Here is a 25,651-nt window from a genome sequence, read left to right on the forward strand (position 1 = left end):
CTGTCCCCCACCCTTCCATTTGGGGCTCTCCTGGACCACAATGTGTTGCTAGTGATGGAGGTATCTACCTCTCCTCTGCATGAGGCAGAAGACCTGACAGTAGATTGAGAGGAGACTCAAGGGGGTAGGACAAAGTGGTGGCCACAGCCTGGCCCAGGAGCAGGCTAAGATTAAAATCAGTCCAAGAAGGGGCCACCAGCTCACACGGTGCTAAGGTGCACCTGGAAATATGAAAAGGACACACAGCTATTACTTCCCCCACGGATTCCTAGAATCTTGTAAGTAGCTGGAGTTTGATAATACAGGAATGGGGCTTGATCAAGGATTTGCAGAAGATGTCTAAGGGACAATAGAAGGATAGGATGCAAGGAAGGGGCAGCTTCTGATCTCATAGTGCTGAGTATCAACTCACCCGTAACTCCCCACACCTCTCCAGACTGAGCAGAGATGTCGACTTGAGTATACACTCAGGAAACCTGCACTGACTAACTGAGTAGACGCCTGGACATGTTTCCTCACAGCTATTTCCTTTTCTGCACTGTGGGAACTTCAGTCTCTATTACTGTCTTCTGTCCTGAGGAATTCACCCTGAGAGAAGGAAAGAGAAGAAGCCATCTAGGTCTTGGGAGCTTCACTATGGACCATCTGCCTGCCACACTCCTTTAAAAACCACGGAGCTCCCAGAAAGAGTCTCAGGACAAGACCTAGAGATGCTGAACAGGAGACCCTGGGGGGCTCATTTCACCTCCTGGGAAAGCAGAGCAAGGGATCCTGAATGCCACTCTCCTACCTAAGTGTTCATGAGTTCAACTCATCTCCCCCTGGGCCCAGGCTACAATGTCTCCAGCTTAAAAGGTTTGGTTTTGTAAAACATTGATGGGAAGAGACACTGTAGAGCGTCCCACATGATTCCCAACACTGCTTTTAAAGCTCTAGGATCTGTATTAGCTTTCTATTCCTGAATTTAAAAATTACCCCACAATTTAGTGGCTTAAATCAATAGATACTTTCTCACAGTGTATCTTAGTCAAAAATCTGAGTGTGCCTTAACTGGGTCCTCTGGTTCACAGTCTCATAAAGGCTTCAGTCAGGGTGTCAGTCAGGGATACCGTCAACTGAAGGCTTCAGTGGTGGGGGTTGGGGGGGATCTGCTTCCAAGCTCACTTCCCATGGCTGGTGACAGGACTAGATCCTTGCGGGCCAAGACACCAGACATCAGTTCCCTGCCTCATGGATCTTCCCCCAGGGCACGTCACGACATAGAAGCTGATCTCCCTTAGTGTAGCCAGGGAGTGAGAGGAAGAGCAAGACAGCAGTCGCAGACTTAAGACTACGTTATGGAAGTGACATCTCATCACTTTTACTATATTCTGTTCACTTAGAACTGAGTCACCAGGTGCAGCCCATATGCAAAGGAAAGAGGCTGCACAAGGATGTGAACTCCAGGAGGCAGGGATCATTGGGAGCCATCTCAAAGACTCTCAATGGCATATGCCTAAATCTTGGAATGATCCTTTGTCCTCTTTTGCCTCATACCCCACATCCAAGTTGTAGCGCACATCTTATCATCTCTACATTCAAAACAGACCCACAATCTGATCACTTCCAACCACCTCCAAGGCCACCACCCTGTTCTAAGTCATCGTTATTACTCACCTGGGCTACTGCCATAGTTCCCTAACTCTGGTCTCCCTGTGTCCACCCTTACACACCTCAGGCTACACTCCTTCAGAATAACCAGAAGGATCCCATCACTCTTCAAACCCAGTGCCATCCTATCTCAGAGTAAACCAGAAGTCCGTGACGGTCTACGAGCCCTTATTCCAGGTAACCCACCTCTCTGACTTCATCTCCTGCCACTTTCCCACTTACACACTGGGCTCTGGCCACAGTGGGACCTTAGCCTTCACTGTCTTCCCTCAGGAATTTGCCTTTGCTATCCTGTCTTCCTGCAACAATCCCCTCCCATTATCTGCACAGCTCACTGCTTCATTTCTTCCAAGTCTCTACTGAAATATCTTGTTATTTCTAAGAGACTGACTGCCCTGTATAAAGCAGTACCACCCAAGCCTAGCATCCCATCCCGGCTATGCTGCCATATGCTTCTCTTAGCAATCTCACCATCTGACATTCTATGTATTTACTTGGCTGTTATTATATGGCCCCACTCAAATGCATGTTAGCTCTTTGGGGACTGAGGGTTTGCCTTTTTTTCCCACTATTATACACCCTTATCTAGAACAGTGGCTGGAACCAACCAGATCCTTAATAAAGACTTCCTAAGTGAATGACTAGATACTCCATTCAGGACTTCGGTTGCTGTTTACAATATAAAGCAGTTGGAATTCAAAAACTTTTCTCCACTAGTCACCTGACTCTTGCATTAAAAGCCTTAGTTCTACAGTTTACTGCTTTGACTTTAGCTTAAAAGACCCACTCATGTTCTCTTTGTTCTCGGTTGTGCCCACCCCCACCCTTAGGGATCTCACCTGAGTCTTAAGGTCTAATTCTAAACTAGCGGAATGGTCTGTACATGCCATGCATGAAATTTTTTATGTCTTCTGTGTTAATATACCCAGACTTTATCCCATCCCACAAGCCTAAGGCTTCCCACCACCACCATTCCATTCTCCAGTACTTTCCAAAGCCTACCAATGAGCCAGGCACCTACAATTGAGACACCAAGAAGTCTGCCTCTTTGTCTCCTCGTAACATTCACCCAGGGGAGCTTCCACTATTAAAAGGAGAGCCCAGCCCAACTAAGTGAGGTCAAGATTGAGTAGCTGGGAGGCCACCTCTGTGGTTTAGTTTGATTGTCAGGCTCCCAGGGCTTCCAAGAATAGAGGAGCCCCAAGAAGGAAGAAAAGGAGAGGGAGTCTGTGGGATACCAGGAAAAGTAGGGATCCTGTGGCTCACTGCTTCTGGGGAAGACCAGACCAGTCACTGACACCTGGAGTCACTGCACACATACTTGCCATGAATCCACTATCCAGTCCCTCCTTGGTCCAAGACCACCTGTTGAGCACTCTCTGTGGGAAGCAGAGCAGACCCAACCTCTGTTCCCACTGAGGAACACACTCTAGTGGGGAAAGCAAACGTTGACCATAAATATATGATTACAAATTCTGATGAGGTACTTAAGAGTGCTTTTGGTTTATCAATAATATAGAGGAAAAAAGGAGCATCCCCAGTACAAGGAAGAAAAGGAGGACATGGGGAGTTTGAGTCACTGCCAAAAGGACAGTGTAGCTGAGCCCAAACAGGACAGAAAGGACTTCATAGCCGAGGCTGGCAAAGCTTTTGGGTCAATCATGATGAGTTGGGCACATGAGAAGAATCTAGTTTTACCTTCAGAGCAGAGCGAAGGCACTTAAAGAGAGTGACACAGATTTCTGTTTTTAAAGTAGCCCTCTGGCTACATTACGAGGAAAAATTTGAAATAGGGAAAAAGTGAGTGAGGCAAATGGATAGGCTGTCCCACCAGGGATGAATGTGGAGAGAGAGACACACCGGAGTATTTAAGATGTATTTAGATGAAGGGATGGGGGGAATGAGAGGGCTTAGCAAAAATGATACCCAAGTTTGCTAGCTTGACTAACTGGGTGGATGGGGACACAAAATGAAGAGCCTGATGGGGAGTTAAGATGTTGGAATCTGAAGTGGGGTCCTTGGACAAGGCTTTTTTCTTTTTTTCTGCTTCTCGCGGCCAAGGGTACTTGGGGAATTGTTTCCACTACAGCAAGACAAGGCTGCTGGTGCAAGAAGAAAACGGGAGGTGCGTTCTTGATGTGAGAGTTTCCCCTGCTCATCCTCCCCTCCTGCCCAGAGCTGGCTCCAGACCAGAGCCGACAGAAGAGGCACCCTTGCTCCTGCCAGCTGTGATCTGGTTGTGTTGCCCTCCCCACAGGATAAACATGCTAAGGCCTCTTCTACTGGCCTCCTCTATTCTCTAAAATAGTAGTCATCCTTACCCTCCAGGGACCTAACTCCTTGCTCACCCAAAGCCATGTCCCCTGCAGTGTAGTCTCAAAGCCAGCGGTGTCCATCAGACACTGCTCATTTTTACCACTGATACCTCTGGAGTGGGGAGAACATGGCTCCACTCCCTTGGGGCCCATTCCCAGGAGACCTCCTGGGAGCAGCCATGCAGTCACTGAGTCCACTTCTTGGACTGTCACACAAGACTGAATATATCCTCCATATGACAAAATTAGTCCCTGAGGCTCCTGGATGAGGAAGGTCCACCAGCACCCTTGAGATGGAGTGTGGGGGCCCTGGGGTCAGAAACTAGGCACTAAGACAGTCTCCCAGGGCCTTTCCAAGCATTTGGGACCCTCACAGCAGTAATTTCTTAACTTGTGTCTGATTCCTGTTTCATCATCTAGAAGCAGGAACTGTCAAAAACCTGACAGCCCTTTTCTCCCATCATAGTTACTTCCTCTTATATCAGGAGACAAGGCTTCACCTCTCACCACAGAGCACAGAGTTCCAGGCCTCTCCAGCACAACATTTCAGAGAAAGCAGGCCCCAGAGGCCACCATGAAACCCATCCCTGCCTCCCTGTGCTGCCTGCCCCTCCTCTCCATGCTGCTGCCTCTGCTACTGGGACCCACAGGTAAGCACCTAGCCCTCAGGTACCACTGCACCAGGATGCTCACTTGAGTTTGGCAGTGATATCATTTTCCCATTGGCAGTGAGGCAGATGGATCTCTGTTCCAGAACCTCTTTCTTTGCTGCCTCTTGCCCAAGACATTTCTCCAAATATTCTCTTCTACAAGGATCTCCCAAACAAAAACCCCAGAGTTCTTATTACTTACAGAGGTCCTTTCCTCTTCGTTGCAGGTCCAGGCAGGCTTTTCTCAGTGACAGGGGTTAACCAATCCCTCCTAACTTCCCACAACCCTGATACCCTGTGATGTCTCCTGGACCCCTTGGGGTGAACTGCAGGACCTGGTGCCATCCTAATGGACAAGGCGGAGATGTGGTATCTGACTCTTCTGACCTGTTGGAGACCATAGAACCTAGGAGTCAGGGCTGCCTAAATTAATGTGGATACAGTTTAGACAGACAAATAGGTATATGGCAAGTACTACATACAGAATGGGGAACTATTAAAAAGTTAGAAAAAATCAGTTCTTTGTAGACTATTAAGTCTCCCAGAATCTCAGCATCTCAGGATTATATTCTTGGTGTGAGAGTTAATCCTGCCTGTCCACTCCCTTCTCTCCACAGCTGACCCCAGAGCCAGGCAGAAAGGAGAGGCACCCCTCCCTTCCCAGTGGTGTTAACATCTCAGTTGAGAGGTGATTTTCTAGGAAAGTGGTTAAAGGCATAAATGTATTTTGAAAACAATGTGCCAGGGTTCAAAACCAAGTTTTATCACTTATACCATGTTTGACTTTGGAAAAGTTATGAAACATCTCTGTGCCTCTGTTTTCTTATCCAGGAATATGGGTAAGTAATAATGCCTTACTTAATAGGATTGTGGTGAAAATTAAATGAAAATTAAATTTTTAAGAGTTTAGAGTGACGTGTGGCAAACAGAAGCTTCTGTGTAAGTTTTGGCTGTTAATTGCACATATGAACATAAAGTGGTCCCGCTGATTCTGGCCATTATCGCATTCACTCTGTGTCCTTGACAAGCCTGTGCTTCATTTAAAACTCACAGCATGGTGAAAAAAATATGAAAATGAATATAAGTATATTCATGGATGACTGAAGAATTGTGCTGTACACCAGAAATTGATGCAACATTGTAAACTGACTATAACTCAATTAAAAAAAAAAAAAAACCTCACAGCAGACGCATTAAAGAGAAATGATCCATCATGCTTCATAGAAGAGGAAGCAGGAACAGAGGAAGGGAGTGGCCTTCGAGAATCACCAGGCTTGTCAGCTGGGCCTCGAGCCCACATCAGCCTGGTGGTGCTCAGGCCAGGGCCCTCCCACTGGGGAGGCCCCTCAGACATAGTCCTGAGTGTATCTCAGAGGTTTTCAGATTCAGTCTCACATAAAGTCACAAAAGAAGTCTTATTTTCCTACTAAATATGTTGCATAGAGAAGGAAATTGTGGCTCAGAGAGTAAGTAATTTTCTCAAGGCTAAACATCAAGCAACCACTTGAGGAGGCATTTGAACCCAGGTCAGTGGAAGCCCACAAGCCCTCGTCTTAATCTCTTCACTGTGCTGCTTTCATCTATGTTGAATTTTTAACAAAAATAGATTTGCACTATCTATGGTGTTCTGTTATCTTGCTCTTTTGCTTAATAATAAATCGGAGACCTCTCCCATGCTGATGTATGTGTCTATGTCATCATCAATACATCCCCAATATATACTTCCCCACTATTTTTAATAGCTAGATACTTTTCCATCGTGTGTGTGTACCTTCACTTATTTAATGAACTCCTTATTCTTGGGCAGGTACCTCACATCAAACTTTTCAAAATTGTAAATATACTGTGATTGCCATTCCTTTACAAAATGTCTTCACCCTTGTCTGACTGTTTCATTGAATAAGTCCCTAGAAGAGAACTTGCTAGGTCAAAAGGTATGCGTACATTTTGAAGGCTTTTGAAATATAGGATTTCCCAATAAAACATGGATGTCTCAATGTAAGTAAAACATTATTTCAATTCATTACAACACAGGAGAGCAGTGGATAGTGGACTTACTCAATATTTATGATCGGAACATATTTGGTTAAAGCCTTTCCCCTCTGCTTGTTAAACCACAGCTCAAGCAAGTGTACACATATCACAGGGTCACAACTATGATGCCATTAGTGGCACCTAGAAAGGTTCCATCATTCATATTCCCACCAGCAGGACGTGGCAGTGTCTGCCCAGCTGTACTCTTGGCAACACTGAAAACTGGAAACCTCTTTCATTTTTTTGCCAAGATAATATTCAAAAAACTGTGTCTGTTCATAACTTACAGAAGGGAAACATGCTTCATTTTATTTTACTTTCACAATACAAGCTCAACATGAAAAACCCAACCAGGGAGAGAATGCATAAGTAAAGAATGAATGTGTGTTCCCATCCCACTCCCTGGAGGCAGCCAGTTTTTAAGGGTTGTGTTTGTTTTCTTCCAGATAGTTTTCTGCACAGACAAAAATGTCACCTTCATCACGTGGTAATTCAGCATAGTACCTTGGTCCAATTCTAGGCTCTCTCTTCTGTTTCACTGACCTTCTATCTACTTTGGTAACTGGTCTCTATTATGTAGCCTAAAATTGTGCTCTAACATTGAATCTGCTCAAATCTGACTTCATTATTTTTTAACTTTCCCAAGTATTCTGCTGTGGACTTTAGCATTTGACTTATGATTAAGTGTACATTTCATCATTTACTAGGAATTGTTGATTGTCTGTTCATAGATTTGTTTCTTCTGCCATGTCTTTTCCGCATGTGGCTTTTGCGAGGTATGGCCGTCTACCTGTCTTGTCTCTATGACACTCTCAGCACCCAGGTCAGCAGTCTGTCCATCCCAGATACATGGGCTAAAAAGAAAGAATTAATGAAATTTCAACTGCAGTCTAGACCTAGGCACCTGCTCGGCCCCAGCTGGGCCAGGGCAGGGGACTTGCAGCTAACTTGCGTTTCCTTCCAGGAGTGGTGGGTCAGGAGCTGAAGGTGATTCAGCCTAAGAAGTCAGTGTTGGCTGCAGCGGGAGAGACGGCCACTCTGCCCTGTACCACGACCTCCCTGCTCCCTGTGGGGCCCATCAAGTGGTTCAGGGGCACAGGGCCAGGCCAGGAGTTAATCTACGACCACAAAGGAGGTCACTTCCCCAGAGTAACAAATGCTTCAGACACCACAAGGAGAGACAACCTGGACTTTTCCATCCGCATCAGTCACATCACCCCGGCAGACGCCGGTGTCTACTACTGTGTGAAGTTCCAGAGAGGAAGCCCTGGTGACGTGGAGTATAAGTCTGGACCAGGCACCTGGGTATTTGTGTCTGGTAAGTCCAGATCCCTGAAAATCCAGCCCTCTGTTCTAAGACACTCACAACCCCCAAGCCCTTAGCCCAAGACTCCCCTGCCACTAGCCATTGTGTCAAGCTTGAGGACAGAAGATGGCGATAGTGAGCAGTCGCAGAGGAGGAGCAGAGTAAAATGTAGAACTGTGCAGCTTCCAAAAGCACATAAATAGACTGGAAATCACAGTGAGTAAAATTACAGACTCCAGGGCCAAATGGCCTGGGTTCAACTTCTAACTCTGCTATTAACAAGCTCTGTGACTTTAGTGAGTTTCTTAAATTCTCTGTGTCTCATTGTCCCCTTCCATAGGATAGGGGTAAAAGTGGTGCTCACCTAGTGGATTTACTGTGAGAATTGTAAACGTAAATGAATTTATAAATGTGAAATACTTTCAAGAGCGCCTGTAACATAAGAATTATTATATTAGTGTATATTATCAGCTTTCAGAATATTAAAACCGATCAGACTTTAAAAAAATCTTCAAAGCAAGGAACAATACATTTACAAAGGATGATACAATTGTTTGGGGAGAAAATTATAAAATCACATTTTTTGATGTCGAATATGTAATCCTGATGCTTCCTAAATTTTGTCCTGGATTTCTGTAAGTCCTGTATATTCTTAGGTTTGGTCCTGGATGATATAATCATGGCTGAAAACAAAGCCTGCAAGACTCTAAACAGCATCCATTTAAAAAAAGACAGAGTATTGATGAATTAATAATTATAGTGTTTTACCTATAAAATAATGAAGTGACAATTTAGTCTTAAAGAACCACAGAAACATACATAACAGAATTTTTGAATCTTTTAAATGTTAGCACCGGAGGACCATGGAGAAACAGAGAATGGTGCGCAGTCTTTTGGGCAAAGAGAAGGTCATATGATTTTCAAGATTTGAAAGTAGAAAGCAAGTTGTATGTGAACCACTGGAATGAGATCAGCATGAGATGTCCAAGGTAACACTGAAGATTGAGTATAAGGACTACTGCTTTCAAAATTCTTAGGGAACCTGATTTCCAACCTAAAATTCTACACCCAGACAGTTTGTTGAGTTTGTAAGATCACCAAGAACTACCTTTCATGCACCCTTTTTGCTTTACCAAAACAAGGGTTAAACAAGACATAAGAATGGGAAGCACAAATAGGAGATTGGAGACCCCAAGATAACAGCTGTACAGGAGGGACAGGAATGGCTACTGGGTCATTACAGACCAGGAGGACTGAGCACTTTAAGAGGGACATCTCAAAAAGATAGAATTGCTAGAATATTAAATAGCTTACAAATCGCTCACACCCACCACTTCTAATATTATTTAACATCATGTTGAAGTATTAGTGTTTTTATGGGGGAGAAAGAAATAAAAAGCATAATAAATACAGAGGAAAATGATCTCCCCTTGTAGATGACATGGCATCTGGAACACTTAATAAAGCAACATTAAGCTTTACAAACAATGAGATAATTTAGCACCATAGCAAGTTAAAAAATGACCAAACAGATCAATAATCTTTATATATATATATCAAAAAAAAAGATATAATGGAAAAGACAAGCACAAATACAATAGCAAATTTAAGTCAATTATATACTTAAGTCAACTTATACCAAAACAGAGATAGGGATTGGATTTCCTCACTCACTAAAGATCTGGACAAACTATATGAAACAGTGGTTCACAAGACCCTGGAAGTCAGGCAACAAAGGACGGTGACCTCTAACAGATGGGAAACAAATGAGGTGAGACCCAAAACTGCCTCCAATTCACGGTCTCAGAAAGCTTCCCGGCCACCATGCAGGGAGAGAGAACTCAGAAGGAGCCTGGACAGCTCCCCGAGTTGATAAGAAGGAGTTAGAAGTCTAAGGAGGGCAAAGTGGTAGAGTTTTCAGAGTGCAGCACCAAAGAGGCGAGAGAACTCCAAATATCTTCAGCATTCCACTGAGTACTAAAAGTGTATGTACATGAGAATCTACATGTATATGAGTGCATTACATGGCCTCAGGGGAAAAAAACCTCTGGAACTTACGCAAGGCTGAGAGTAGTGCTTGTTTTCAACAACCTAAGGAAAAAAATCTCATAATTCATGTGGCAGCTGATAGCGTATACTGCCTCAGTAAAGGTTAAAAAAAAAACTCGCCGTAGGCTAAATGATGCTGTGGTCCTGCACCACAAATCTTAAATACAACACATGAGGAGATAAAATGTTCTTGAAGTCATTTGATCATGTCCCGAAAAAAGTCCAACAATCCCACTTTTAGAAATGTATACACTAACATAAATGCAAGATGACTTATTTTTAGGCTCTTGATTACACCACTATCTGCAAGAACAAAAGATGAGCTGGTAAATAAACCATGGTGCAGTCACACAATGGGGTACTATGCTACTATAAAAGGGCATGAGAAAAACCCAGCACACTGCTTCAGAGAGACCACAGGATATCATTAAACAAGAAAAGCAACGTGTAGAACAGAGTAGGGAGCACACCACTTTTTATGATAAGAGTAGGAAATACAAACATATACATATCTGCTTCTAAAAAATGAGTAATAGGGGAGGGTGTAGCTCAGTGGTAGAGTCCCTGCTTAGCATGCATGAGGTCCTGGGTTCAATCCTCAGTGCCTCCATTAAATAAATAAATAAACTTAATTACCTCCTCCCTAAAAATAATAAAAAAAGAGTAATAAATCAAAATATACTTTTATAATTTTACTATAGTGGATGGAGGGAACAAGAACCTGGAAGCAATGACAACCCAGTAGTAATGATGACTGCTATACACAGATATGGTCTCCAGGCCACACTTTCACTAAGAGAGAACCAGGGGTCCTCAGGGAAATGACTGATTTCAGACCTTGAACAGGGAAAGGTGTAAAATGAGCTTGGAATATTTTGTTGTACTAGAAGCAAGGAAGCTTCTCACGTCTCCTGAAGTTGTATAAAAAGACTCAGTAACTAACGTAAAGGAGGCTTTCAAAGATGTGACAATTTGAGCATTAAAAACGATAAAGATTACACTATACTGACATTCATCAAATATGTTAAAGAAATATCATTGGTCACTTTGGAGATTACTAAGGCACCAACTTGTTACCATGAAATCCCAAAGATAGTAAGCAAAGATGTTTATCCTGCCTTTCCTGTAAGAACTGTATGTCAGAGTAACCAAGAAGAGTTGAAAAAGCCAGTTCCAAAATAAAATGGTGTAGAATTGATTGTGGTGCTAGTTACATATCTCTGTGAATATAGAAATTGCTAAATTGTACACTTGAAGTGGGTGGATTACTTGGTACATATGTGAATTATATCTAAATAAAACTGCTTTTTAAAAAAGAAAAAAAAAGTTGATGAGAGAAAGAATAATTCCAACTAATAAAGGCAGAAGGAATGGTAGCATTAGACTATCACCAGTGTGCAATCCCTAAGGAAGTGATGGATCTAGATAATAATTGTCTACAGCTGTTAAAGACACTGGTCTAAGGGCTAGTGGAGAACTTTAGGTGGATTGAGATGACAGTGTCCAAAGCCACTAGTCAATCTAGTGGCACGAAAAGAAAGACAGTCAAACATCACATGCCTTCTCATGTAATGTAGTAAGAAGCTGTCAGAATCATAAAGAATTCTTACCAAAATTATGAACTTGATCCTAATCAACTAGACCCTCTAGTTCCATCTACAGTCAATACAGGGGAGATAGGATCATTTTAAATGATATGAGCTAAGGCATATGAGCTAAGATGTGGGAAATTCTGCAGATTTTTCCTGCAGACCAAGTTTTTTTTTAGCAAACAGTTGTTAAAAGTAAGAGGGAAGGGGAAATCCTTTAGATCAAAAGAGTACTAAAAAGAAATAACAACAAAATGTAACCAATGGATCTTTTTTGCATCCTGACTCAAACAAACCATTTAAAAAATGATATTTGGGAGACAAGCAGGAGATTTTAAATACTGACAAATATTAGATGATATTAAGGAATTATTCAATTTTAAGTGTGATAATGGCATTATGATTATGTTTAAAAAAAATTCTTAAATCTTAACTATACACCCTGAGGTAATTGTGATGATACTCTATATAGAAAACCCTAGAGTCTCCACCCCAAAACTATTAGAACTAATAAATGAGTTCACCAAGGCTGTAGGATGCAAGATTAATATACAGAAATCTATTGCATTTCTATACACTAATAATGAAATATACAGAAGAGAAAGTTTTTAAAATCTCTTTTAAAATTGCATTAAAAAATAAAACATAGACATAAACTTAACCAAGGAAGTGAAAGACCTATACTCTGGAAACTATAAAACATGGATGAAGGAAACTGAAGATGATTCAAAGAAATGGAAAGATATCCCATGCTCTTGGATTGGAAGAATCAATATTACTAAAATGGCCATACTACTCAAAGCAATCCATAGATTTAATGCAATCTATATCAAAATACCCAGGAAATTTTTCAAAAACTAAAACAATTAATCCTAAAATCTATATGGAACCACAAAAAAAAATTGCCAAAGCAATCCTGAGAAAAAAGAACAATGCTGGAGGTATAACCCTCCCAGACTTCAGATTATACTACAAAGCTACAGTAATCAAAACAGCATGGTGTTGGCACCAAAAAAGACACACAGATCAATGGAACAGAATAGAGAGCCCAGAAAGAAACCCATGCACTTATGGTCAATTAATCTATGACAAAAGAGGCAAGAATATACAGTGGAGAAAAGACAATTTCTTCAACAAGTCGTGCTGGGAAAGCTGGACAGCCACGTTTAAAAGATAAAATGAGAACATTCCCTCACACCATATACAAAAATAACTCAAAATGGTTTAAAGATCTAAATATAAGACCTGAAACCATAAAACTCCTAGAACTGAACATAGATGGAACACTCTTTGACATAAATTGCAGCAATATTTTCTTGGATATGTCTCCTAAGGCAAAAGAAATAAAAGCAAAAATAAGCAAATGGGATCTAATTAAGCTTAAAAGCATTTGTACAGAAAACAAAACCAGCAACAAAATGAAAAGACAACCTTTGCAGTGGGAAAAAAACATCTGCAAATGTTGTTAACAACAAGGGTTTAATAACCAAACTATACAGACAGCTCATACAACTCAATATCAAAAAATCAAATAATCCAATAAAAGAATGAGCAGAAGACATACAGATAGCTAAAAGACAAATGCAAAGATGAGCAACATCATTAATTATCAGAGAAATGCAAATCAAAACCACAGTGAGGTATTACCTCACACTGGTCAGAACAGCCATCATCAAAAAGTCTACAAATGACAAATGTTGGAGAAAATGTGGAGAAAAGAAAATCCTTCTACATTGTTGGTGGGAATGTAAATTGCTGCAGCCACTAAGGAAAACAGTATGGAGGTTCCTTAAAAAACTAAAAACAGAAATATCATATGATCCAGCAATTCCACTCCTGGATATATATCTGGAACAAACAAAAAAACTAACTCAAGAAGATATATGCACCCCAATGTTTAAAGATACAGAAACAACCAAGTACCCATCAACAGACGACTGGATTAAGAAGATATGGTGTGTATACACACACACACACACACACACACACATATACACACAATGGAATATTCCTCAGCCATAAAAAAGAATGAAATACTGCCATTTACAGCAATGCGGATGGACACAGAGAATATTATGCTTAGTGAAATAAGTCAGACAAAGAAAGACAAATACTATATGATATCACTTATATGTGGAATCTAAAAAATAATACAAATGAATGAACATACAAAACAGAAACAGACTCACAAATATAGAAAACAAACTTGTGGATCCCAAGGAGGAGAGACAAATTACAGGTATGGGATTAACAGATACAAATGACTATATGCAAAACAGAGAAGCAACAAGGATCTACTGTATATCACGGGGGATTATATCTCATATCTTGTAATAGCCTATAATGGAATATAATCTGCAAAAATCCTGAATCACTATGCTGTAAACCTGAAACTAACACTATATTATAAGTCAACTATGTCAATAAAAATTCAAATTAAATTAAAAATAAAAGACATAGCAACCTATGGATCTTGTTTGCATACTGAGACAAATAAACCACCTGTAAAGTGCTTTTGTGAGACAAGCAGGAAATTTAAATATTAACAAATATTAGAATATTAAGAAATTATTATTAAATTTTAAGTACAATACTGGCATTATTATTGTGTTTAAAAAAGAATTCTTAACTCTTAGATATATATGCTGAGGTAATTGTGAATAACATAATAGTGTGTCTGGCATTTCCTTTAAAATAACCTATGGAAGGTACAAGAATAAAGATAAAATAAGATTGGCCATTTGTTGATCATTGTTAAAGTCCCATGATAAGCACTTTCTATTTTTTTCTTCCAGTTTTACTTAGATATAATTGACATATGACACTGTAAGTTTAGGTGTGTAACATAATGATTTAATTCACATACATCACAAAATAATTACCACAATAAGTTTAGTGAACATCTATCACCTCATATAAACACAAAAATTTTTAAGAAAAGAAGTTTTTTTCCTTGAGAGGAAAACTCTTGAGATTGACTCTCTTAACAACTTTCATATATAAAATACAGCAGTATTAATTATATTAACAAGTCCCAGCATGATTACTTTGTCTTCATGTGTGTTTACAAATTACTATGATAGAAGTTTTTTTTAATATACGCCTTTATGCCCCCTAAAAAGTCTTTCTGCACTCTCAGTTATACGTGTATTCTAAGCCGCAGTCCACTACAAAACGAAGTTTCAAAAGTACTGGGAAGAGTTATACCTATCTGGCAGAAAGTCTGGGGATGAAGTTGTCATAGGTTCATAGAAAACTAAGCAAATAAAAAGAATGAGACCATTAAAAATTCCTGGAAAGCAAAAAGCTGCACAAGGAAGGAAATATAAGCATGATTTATTACATGGCCCAGCTGTGAACAATGCTCCTTTGGTCACAGTAATATAAATTCTGAATACTGATGAAATAAAAAGATTTGGAGGTGTCTACAATAGGAGGTTGTGAAGAACAGAAGTGTGAATGCAAGTGGAGGGAGATGTAGAGCTAAATTATCATCTTCCATAGTAGTAGGTCTACCAGTAATACATGACACTGAGAAATAATAGCTTAAGCACGTTATTTAGAAAAATAGAAATGTCCTAAGAATCAGCTGAAATACTTAAGAGTGGTTGGTCTGTAATTTTTGCAAGAAGAGGAGGAAGCTATGGGTCTGTTTTTTTTTTTTTATTACACACCTTATATGATTTTGTAAACAGTGTGCTTTGGAAAGGAAGAGAGGGAACAGGAGTGATATGGTCAGATCTGCATTTTAGCATGATCACCACGGTCTGGTGTCTAAGTGTGGGTGCAAAGGTGGAGAAGCAAAGTCAGTGAGGCCAGCTAGCAAGCTATTATGACATTAAGAGTCATAATAAAAATGAAAAAGTGGAGAAAACTAGAGATGAGAGATTGAGGTGACAAGTCTCGCTGGGTAAAGCAGAAAGGCAGATATTGTACTAGATAGTAACTTGCCATCTTCACTTCTCTCTCTTCTCCCTCCACCTTGCCTTGATCAAGCTAAGCCCTCTGTCCCAGAGGTTTCTGGCCCCACCAAACGGGCCAGCCCAGGTGAGGCAGTGAATCTCACCTGCAGATCAACTGGCTTCTTTCCCAAACACATACAACTGAAATGGTTTAAAAATGGCGTGGAGCTTCCAGCCCATCAGACTCTCATCTTCCTGCCTGGAGATGCTTCCTCCTACACCATTGTCAGCATCGCTCTGGTGACCCTTGACTTGTCCTCACTCCACTCCCAGGTCACCTGCCAAGTGACTCACAGTGAACTGCAAAGGCCCCTCAGTGGACGTGTGAACATCTCTAAATTCCTTCAAGGTAAGAGCCCCAGCACACAACCCCACGGCCAAACCTAGGTGACCTCCACCTGTTCCGTTTGGCACACCTCACCTGAGTCCCCCTATTCACTCTTCACCAAGACCCATGTGAGGTGGGTACGAGGTTCCCTATCGTATATGACCATCTTATTCCCTTGAATGCCATAATTGGGTCCTTCTCTTTCAGAGCTCCTTTCCCTCTAGTGTATTTGGGAGGTGGGAGTTCATTCATTCAACAAGGATTTACTGAGCATCTGCTGTGTAGTGCATTATTCTAGATGCTGGGAATTCCACGGTAAACAGAACAGACCTGGTTCTGCCTCACTGACTTCACAGTCATGTGAACCTCATCAGCCAAGATGCAAACAATTACATGGTATAACTTGTAACATTTGCTGTGAGGGGAAGACAGAGCACTGAAATAGATGAAAATAGGCAAAATCTAGCTTACTCGAAGAGTGCGTGAAAAAGGAAATGGGTGGAGAGAAATCACAGGGATCAGATCACACAGGGCTGGCTCCTGGGCCACAACAAGGAAGCTTCTCCCACTTGGACGCTCAGGTGGACTCCTAAAACATGGTCCAAACCACCACACCACCACTGCTTTGGTGCCCATCATTGCCTTTGAAACACACTTCCTGAACCCACTCTGGCATCAAGGGAGGGGACGATGCAGGCAATGCCACACTCCACCTTTCTTGCTCTGAGCTCATAAAGACAAACCTGCTACTTTGGTGTCAAATCAAGACTTCACATCAGACTTGCTCAACATTTGCTTAAATAGTCACTCAGAACATAACTCCTGGAATATTACAAATGTTCCATCACTCTGAAAATGTTCAATGGAAAAGTGACATCGTGGTGATTTGCTTCCCACCATCATCCATTTCAACAAACAAAACAAGGTTTTCTTTGACAACCAGAATCTATACATATATCCATCCATTTTATTCCTGAATTTATATTTCCATTCTAATTCTTGCAGAGAACTTTATCCTAGGATAGCATATTTTATATGTGGAAATCTTTTATGGGCCAAAAATTGCACATATAGAGAACTATGAGAACACAGAGAACTACAAATTTATGTATATAATGTGTATTTATATGTATATAAAATATGTATATAAATTAAATTTATTTGATTTTCTTCTTATGAACTAAGGATTTAAGTATTTAAAAGATTCTTTTGGATTGAACTGCATAATTGATCAAAACAATCTAGACATATGACAAATTTTGACAAATAATGATTAAAATAACAATTAAAATTATATCAGAAAGGCAGTTCAGTGAGATAGATGGAGGAGCTATTTGATAAATCAGGCTTTCTGGTCAACAATATTTTGAAGTGTCCTTTTGTTTTGTGTCCCAAAGTCTTTACACCAAGGACAGTGCACCATAGTTAGTTTCGAGATGTGTGAGAAAAAAGGGGTTTTTTCTTTTTGTAAAGCTGGAGAAGTAGAGTTAAGAAACAGTGAAGGATCTGGTCTTAGTTGCAATTTTAGAAAAGAGTCATACGAGGGCTCAGGATCTGGAAATCAACTATATTAAACTCTCAGTGTAGGTGCTCTTTAGGAAGTCGCAGGTGACCCCAGGGTACTTGTAGCAGCAGTTAAGTGCAGACAGTCTTCAAAGTGGCTATGACCCTGGCTTCATCTTGCTTACATTCCCCCTACTCACCCTGAGCACCCTTCTGTCACTGCAACATGCTAGGCATCCCCTCAGGGCCACTGCACGTGCCCTGCCCTCTGCCTGAGATGCACCTCCACACACGCAGCCGCTCCCAGGGCCCTCCCTCCTTTGTCTCACCCTCCACCAGCCCCTCTGCCTAATGTTCCAGTTACTAGGGCTGCATTATCCCAAACTTATCCTGATATTCTAAACCTACTCCAAATCCTCAAAATTATTATGCTCACATGTTCCGTACTTCAGGAAATTCAGACAGAACCCAGTAAGGATGGCTCGTTTCTGCTCTATTACATCTGGGACCTCAGCTGGACAGTTAGAGGCTGGAATCATATGAAGGCTCTATCACTAACATGTCGAGCCTCTGGTGCTGGCTGTTGGCTTGGGGCCTCAGTTCTTGACACAAGCTTCTCCTTATCATCTTTCCACATAGGCTAGTCTGGGCTTCCACAAACCTTTGTGGCTGTGTCTGAAAGGTGAGCGCCCCAAGATTCCCAGACAGAAGCCATATCGACTTTTATAACCCAGCCTTGGACGTCACACAGTGTCACCTCTGCAGCATTCTCTTCCTCATGTCGTGCATTGAAAAGTAGCCCCCCCCCAGGTTCCCAGGGAGCAGAAGTAGTCTCCCCCACTGATCGGAGGGGCGGGGTTCTGTATGACATTGTATGGCTTGCTGTGACCATTTTGGAAAACACAATCAGCCACGTGTAGTTCACTGCTATTCATCTTTCAAATTTCTGCTCAAAGGCCACTTCATCCATAAACTCTTCCCTACCTGCCCCACTTCCAGACCAGGTCAGGTGCCCCTAAAGGCTCTCATAACTTGTATGGGGGTCATGTGAATGCTTTTTCCTCCCTGTTCTCCTTACCAGACTGGGCCCTCCGTGAGACAGGGAGCATGTCTGTCTTTGCTCACTGCTGTATCCTAAGAACTGAGAGTAACTGGCTATAATGGCATGGATGCTCCTTAGGCATCTTTTGCATGAAGGAAGAAGTAACGAAGGGAGGCCTGTTGTTTCAGTTGTCCCCACAGTGAACATATCAGCTCACGGTGTCCCAAGCCTCCAGGTGACCATTCTCACCTGCCACGTGCAAAGGTTTTACCCAGAAGTCATACAAATCACCTGGCAGGAGAAGAACAGACGATTCAAGTCTTATGAGGCCTTCACCCCCACCAAGAACCCAGATGGCACATTCAGCCAAGACAGTCATATCCTGGTCAGCACCTCAGAGGACAAAAGGCTGTTCGCCTGCCAAGTGTGGCGTGAGGACCAGACACTGGTCCAGACCAGCGTGCAGCTGAGCGAGCTTACAGAAGAGCAAGCCAGTTTGGGTAAGTAAGGGTGGAATAACCAAGCAGTTAAAGAGTTAAACCTGGAGACACACAGGCCAGGCTTAAATGCCGGCTCAGCCATATTTGCCATGTGTGTGACCTTGGGAAGATCACTTCACCTTCCTGAAACTCAGGGTCTTCATCTATAAACTGGAACAGCAAATATAGCTACCTCTACACACTGTGAAGCCTTAGGTACCAAACAGCAGCAAGCACCACTTTATCACACAGCTGCATCCTAATGACACATCCCCTTTACCAGATATTCTTGGGTGGGGAGGATATAGCTCAGAGGTAGGGCACATGCTTAGCATGCATGAGGTCCTGGGTTCAATCCCCAGTACCTCCATATAAATAAATAAATAAACAAATAAAAACCTAATTATCTCCCCCTGAAAAAACAAAACAAACCAGCTATTCTTGTGAATAACTAAGTTAACATGAAATTTCTTTCCCCAATTCCCACCCATCTTCCCAAAAGCCATTCAGATTCAACAATTACTGAGCACCTATTAGGAATTTTGCTGGGTGCTCTCCTTTGATATACAAAAATGATCTAAGGTACATGTTATAATCCCCATTTTAAAGATTAGGAAACTATGGCTCAGAGAGGAAAGGTGACTTCCTCCAGGACCAAGGTGTGGTCTTGTTACCTGAGTCTGGGGTGGACTGAGCCTGGGGTGGCAGAGTGATGGAAGCAGGAAGCCATGTTCATCCTGATATCTTCCTGTCACCAGGTGCCACAGCATCCAGCTCCCTCTTTGGGACCCTCCTCCTGCTTGGCTGTAAGTTGTTTCTCCTGACTACAGTTTCCATCATCTATGTCCTCAGGAGGACCCTCCCTTCCAGGTAAACTGGAGACCCCAGAGAGGGCTTGGGCTCCCAGGGGTGGGACTCCAGGCCAACAGGGGGCACTGTGAGGAGAGGCCACAAGGTGCTTCCATTTCTCCTCTACCTTGAAGGCAAGTTGAATCCAGCAGGTCCCTGAGAACAGCACCCCAATTCCCTCAATCTTCCCTTCTGACTCGCACAGCTCCAGTCTGAGGATGCAGAAAGATGCAGGCTCCCTTGGTCTGGGCAGGGGTCGGGGAGAACTTAAGGAGGGACATAAAGGAGTTAGTATAGAGAGAACACTCGTGAGGTGGCCTCTGAGGAGAAGTTTGAGAAGAACAAAGGCTTTGCCCCAGCTCCCTGCTTCCTCTGTAGGCCAAGGCACTGTGAGGCCCCCCTCAGTGACATAGGACCCTTGTCTCCTCCTGTCTTATTCAGGAGAACTGATCCAGGAGGACCACTTCCCATGATGTCCATAGCCTCTACCCCATCTTTTCCTGCCGCACCAGCCTTCTGAGACCTGTCCAGCACTGGCTGCCCCTCCCTGTCTCCTGCAGCCCCAGAGGAGGTGAGAGCCTGGACCAGAAAGTCAGTAGTGAGAGGTGGCCTCTCATGTCCTACCTAGGAGTGAGGCTTCTGTGGACACCTGACCTAAGCAAGAAATCCAGCAGAGGCAGGATAGGCTTCTACCAGGAAGAAACATATGTGCGATCCTGAAGGCATCTTCCAGCCCCTCAAGGAAAGCCCCTTGTGGGCCCCCAAACTAGCATGAAACCTTTAAAACCCCTTCATTAGAATGATATTAAAGGAAATACTTATGGCCAGTAAACATATAAAGAGACACACAATCCCATTAGTGATCAGAAAAGGCCAAAGTAAGACCACACTGAAATGGCAATTCACCTTCTCTTACATTGCTGATGGCCACATAAATTGGCACAGATGCTTTGGATAACAGTCTGGAAATTTTTAAGTTGAACATTCACATGCCCCATAACCAGGCATCTCCACACCTTGGTTGTTCCCCCAAAGAAACTCTTGTACATGGACACCAGGAGATATGTACAAATATATACATGCTAGCATAGTTTAAAATTACCAAAACCTGAAAACAGTCCCAATGCTCATCTACAAGATGATGAACAAGTAGTTAAGTACAATTACAGAATGAAACATTCTACAGCAATAAAAATAAATAAATCAACAGCTATACAGATAATATGGACTAGCCTTAGCAAAAAAAAAAAAAAATTAGGTACGTAAGCCTCCAAAGATTTTATAAAACATGATATATGATAAAATCATATTTTTTTAAAAAGGAACAATATATACAAGATTTTAAATAGGAGTTGTCTGAAGTGGAAAAAGGCAGATGAATGGAAAAGGTGGATACGTACAGTTTTAAATTAATGTCAGGGTTCTAGATTCCAGGCTGGGTGCTGGCTTTACAAATAATTGCTCATCTCAAAGGAGGTTGTGCCTTCATTTATTCCACAAATATTACTGAGCTTATGCTATGCAACAGGCACTGTAATAGACACAAGGGAAACACTGGTACTGATGGTCCCCACCCTTGAGGAGTTTACAGTGTGATGAGGACAGACAGAAAAGAAAGAAGAGAGGGAAGAATGGGGAGGGAATGAAGGAGGGGAAACTTAGGAAGAAATAAACAAGAAGGTGATGAGAGATCTGAAGAAAATAAAAGGGTGCACAGAATGGGCATTTCAATGATAGAGCTCTCCACAGGGGTCGGGAATTAAGTGTCTGCTACCTAGAAAGAATGGTAGAGAAAGCCTTTCTGAGAAAGGAATCTCAAAAAGGCTTATCTAAAATTTGCAATAGCCTAGGGGAAATACTCTCTTGTTATTGGGAGCCCACAGTGCCAAGCCCTGAGGTACAGGGAACATGGAGTGTTCAAAGAGGAAGGGGGCCAGTGGAGCAGGAATCTGACAGTAATGGGATATGGAACAATGCTGAAGAAACAGGCAGGAGCCAATCACACACAGCTATCTGCCATGGTAGGGAATGTGGATTTTATTCAAAGAAGAACGGAAAGACATTAGAGTTTTAATTGACAGAGTAAACTGCAAGATCTGATTTAGAATTCTGGAAATCACCACGACACCTGTGCCCTAAATAGATTAGAGAGAAACAAGGAGTCAGAAATCAGATGTGTGGTTACCGCACCTAACCAGGGAGCAGTGAAGGTGACTTGAGCTATGGCAGTGCCAGCAGAGTTGGAGAGAAATTGACTAATGTGAGGTGTATTTAAAGACAAATGACCAGAAATGTTTGGGAACTGAATGTGAAAGGCAATGGACAGGGAGGAGTCGGGGGTGGCTTCCTGGCAAGATTGAGCAATGGATGAGATGGAGAAGACAGGAGGAAGAATAGGTTGGTGATGGGAACTACGGGTTCAGTGTTGAACATGTTAAACATAACGTTTGTTCATCGTCCTAGTGCAGATGTTGAGTAGGCAGATGGGCATATATGTTTCTAGCTCAAGAGAGGGGTCAGAGCTGGAGAGATATTTTTAGTCATTAGGTCTGTAAAACTGGTTGCCAGGGCAGCCAAGCAGCAGAGCTAAAATAATCATTTTCCTTTTCCATCCTTCTTCCTTCCCCAAAGCCCTTGGATACAATGCGTCTCCAGGCTCCTGTACAAAAGGGGTGCTTATGTATGTGTGGGTTGGAGGGGGAAGCAGAGAGACAAAATGTTTCCATTTGTCATGATGACATGATGGTACATATATTTTCCTTCTGCATTGTCATGTGACCTCTGCAGGGATTGAGAATGTCCTCCTTGTCCCCTGTCACACTGGGCTACACTGGTGATACTCAGCAGTCTCACTGGACACTGTGGGAAGGACTGCTAACAGAGTGACATGTAAGGAGAACATTCACAAGTGGGCAATGGAACAGCTGAGAGAATCAGAGACTTTAGCATCATGGTCAATCTGAGCTGGAAAACTTCTTGATACCATCTAGTCCAATTTCTCCTCTCCAAACCAGAATGTGTTTTGGAGACATTAGGCGACAAGACGAAGGTCAAATAAAGCAACTCCAAGCTACCATTCCAATGTGTGCAAAAATTTTTTTTAAATTTTTTCCATGATTTAACATAATTTCTATTTTAAGATCCTTTTCCATGGACTTACTCTTGGTCAAATCAGGATCTCCTCCATCAAATCTGCATCTTCCCTCACCCCCTAACCACCCCCTCACCCCGCCATCCTCTCCATTCCCTGCCATGTTAAGTTGCCTTTGTGATACTGGTCCATGCAGGACTTTGCTAAGATGTCCATTACCCTGTGCTGCCCTTGACTACATACAGATCCTCACAGGTGCCCCTAGCATTAACGTCTTCCTGGTCTCACAGCTTCCCGATAGCCCCTCGATTGCAGCTCTGCTCACAATCCTCTCGAGCGCAGTGGACGGTCAATATGGCGGCGCCCAGCACAGTTAGGTGCGGGAGACTCAGCCTTTAGCAGCAATGGCGACGCGAGGCCCAAAGAGCAGACCCCCAGGAGTCCACCAGTCAGGACGCAGCGCTACCTTAGCGTGACCACCCCTTACCCCAACACATTCTTACCTTCTTCGCAAACAGCCCGTGGCGGAACAAGGCTCCGGAGGCTGTCGCCCTCCCCTGGTGCTGCCCTCAGGCTCCCAGCGTTGCTCTTCCGGGGCAGCGGCTCCTCCGCAGGGGGCTTGGGCAACGCCCCGCCCCCACGACACCTCTAAGGCCTGCCGCAGAGGGCCATCACGGCGGGCTCTGCAGTGCCACACCCCGCTCCAGAACCCATGAGTTAGGAGAGGTGCCAGCGGCTGCGGGAGGCCGTGTGGGCCGCCCTCCGGGCCAGAGGGAGGAGGTGGAGCAGATGAAGAGCTGCCTCCGAGTGCTGTCCCAGCCTATGTCCCCTCGGCTGGCGGCGCTGAGCTGGCCGCTGACCAGCAGGAGCGCGAGGGGGCCCTCAAGCTGCTGGCCGACCTGTGCGAGCAGCTGCACAAGGCCACAGACTTCTGCCTGTCAGGCATGCACGTCCTGGTGCGCGGGTACCTGGAGGCGGGGCCTGCGGGGCGCGGGACGCAGGCGCAGCTCGGCCGCACGTGCGTCCGGAACGTGGGCGCCATCCCAGAGCAGGTGCCGGGCCTCGGCGCGCTGCCGCGCCTGCTGGATCCAGACGCCTGTGACTCCGCGCTTGTCGAGGCCCTCTTCATCATCTACTGTGAGTGTCCTGTGGGCTGCTGGGCTGGGGCTCGGGTCCCCAAGGGCCGGCACCAGCCGATGGATCTGCTTGGAGGCAGAGGGAGAGGGGTCTCGTTGATTCATTTCTTCCCATTACTTGTTGGGACCCTTCTGGGTGCTGGGGACAGAACTGTGAGCTTCGCACAGACCCCATCGGTCAGAGAGCCAGATCCTAACCACACAGGACGAGGCTCAGCTCGAGTACTTTAGGCCTGACAGGGCTTCTCGGCCTCGGCGCTGTTGACATCTGGGACCCAATTGCTCTTTGTCGTGGGGAGGGGGACAGCTCTCGACGAGGTTGCATGAGTGTCCTGGCAACATGGCAGGTGGCTTCTCCCAAAGAGTGCAATCCAGGATGCCAGGCAGGAGCAACAGGAACTACAATGACCTTTATCTTTTGTTTTTTGTACCTCTTAAAACGCACCCCTATCTTGTTCCTCCCCCATTCCCTCTACCCTCTGGTAGCCCCTACGTATGTGACTCTGTTTCCTTTTTTGTTGTATTCAATAGTTGTGTTTTTTAGATTCCGCATATAAGTGATAACAGTATTTGTCTTTCTCTGAATCATATGCTTTAAAAAGATAAATTGTACAGACTGTGGAATTATATCATAATTAAAAATATTTAAACGTAAAAAAAAAAAAAAAGCACAGTGGAAAATCTGGCTACTAATGGGACCCCAGGAATCTCTGCAAGGCGGTCTCAGATCCATTCTCGCAGGCAGAGCACACACCCAGTGCTGCCCTTCTGTTGCCAGGCCAGGCTGGAGGCAGGAATTCTACAAACCATGTCACCAGGAAGGAAAGCACATGTTCTCCTGATTCTCCCATCCCTCTCGTATCCAAACTGGACCTGGGGTCTGAGAAGCAAGTTGCAGGACCCTTCTCAGATCCCCCCCACCCAGGGCTGTTTCCCTCCAGTTCCTCTCCTCTCTGCCACAAGTCGTACAATGTCGTTTAGTCTCAGGAGGTAACTGGAGTGTGGGGGAAGGTGAGCAGGGAGTGGCTGCCTCTACCAGAGCCTGTTATTTTTCCAAACTTTTGCATCTTTCATCTGGATAACAGCTTCTGAAACTCAAAGGTGCATTTATCCTCTATTTCTGTAAAACAGTCTCCCTTGAGACAGATGCATTACATTTATCTGCTGCCTAATTTTGTCAAAATAAAACAATCCACACTGAGATGAAGGCATCAGTGAAAACTCTGCCTCAGTGAGAGCTCTTCAGTGACACCAACAGGCACACTTTATAACTACATGTCAGAAGTCTATACACTCAAGGCTGATGTATCTCAACTCTGAATATACTCAAAACCATTGAATTGTACACTTTATATGGCTGAATTTTATGTTAGTTTAATTATATCTCAATAAATCTATAATAGAAAGTGATATAGTTACAACAATGACCCTTATTCCTTACAAATTCCAATACTCCTCTATTATTAAAAAGAAACTACAAACCAATATCCCTGATGAATATTGATGTGAAAATCCTCAGCAAATTCTAGCAAATAAAATTCAACACCACATTAAAAGGACTATACACCATGACCAAGTAGGATTTATACATGAAATGCAAGAATGATTCAACATAGGAAAACTAATCAATGTAATACACAAATAACAATGACAAAATGAAGGACAAAA

The 25,651-nt window shown here is 43.2% G+C and overlaps 1 protein-coding gene and 1 pseudogene across 2 annotated transcripts; both read left to right on the forward strand.

Moving 5' to 3' along the window:
- Positions 1 to 4,482: 4,482 nt before the first annotated feature.
- On the forward strand, positions 4,483 to 22,820 carry LOC102515639 (signal-regulatory protein beta-1). Of its 2 annotated transcripts, XM_014565887.2 has the most exons (7): positions 4,483 to 4,615; positions 7,614 to 7,967; positions 15,590 to 15,904; positions 18,617 to 18,928; positions 19,666 to 19,777; positions 20,198 to 20,327; positions 22,544 to 22,820. In XM_014565887.2, the coding sequence occupies exons 1-6, from the start codon at positions 4,540 to 4,542 to the stop codon at positions 20,274 to 20,276; spliced, it is 1,248 nt and encodes a 415-aa protein (XP_014421373.2). In that variant the 5' UTR covers positions 4,483 to 4,539; the 3' UTR covers positions 20,277 to 20,327; positions 22,544 to 22,820. The 2 variants fall into 2 exon arrangements, with proteins under 2 accessions (XP_014421373.2, XP_032317892.1); XM_032462001.1 differs by lacking the exon at positions 20,198 to 20,327.
- Positions 22,821 to 23,344: 524 nt separating this feature from the next.
- Positions 23,345 to 24,214, forward strand: LOC102515898 (annotated as a pseudogene).
- Positions 24,215 to 25,651: the final 1,437 nt, after the last annotated feature.

The sequence above is a fragment of the Camelus ferus genome, chromosome 19, assembly GCF_009834535.1.
Source record: "Camelus ferus isolate YT-003-E chromosome 19, BCGSAC_Cfer_1.0, whole genome shotgun sequence".
NCBI lineage: Eukaryota > Metazoa > Chordata > Mammalia > Artiodactyla > Camelidae > Camelus > Camelus ferus.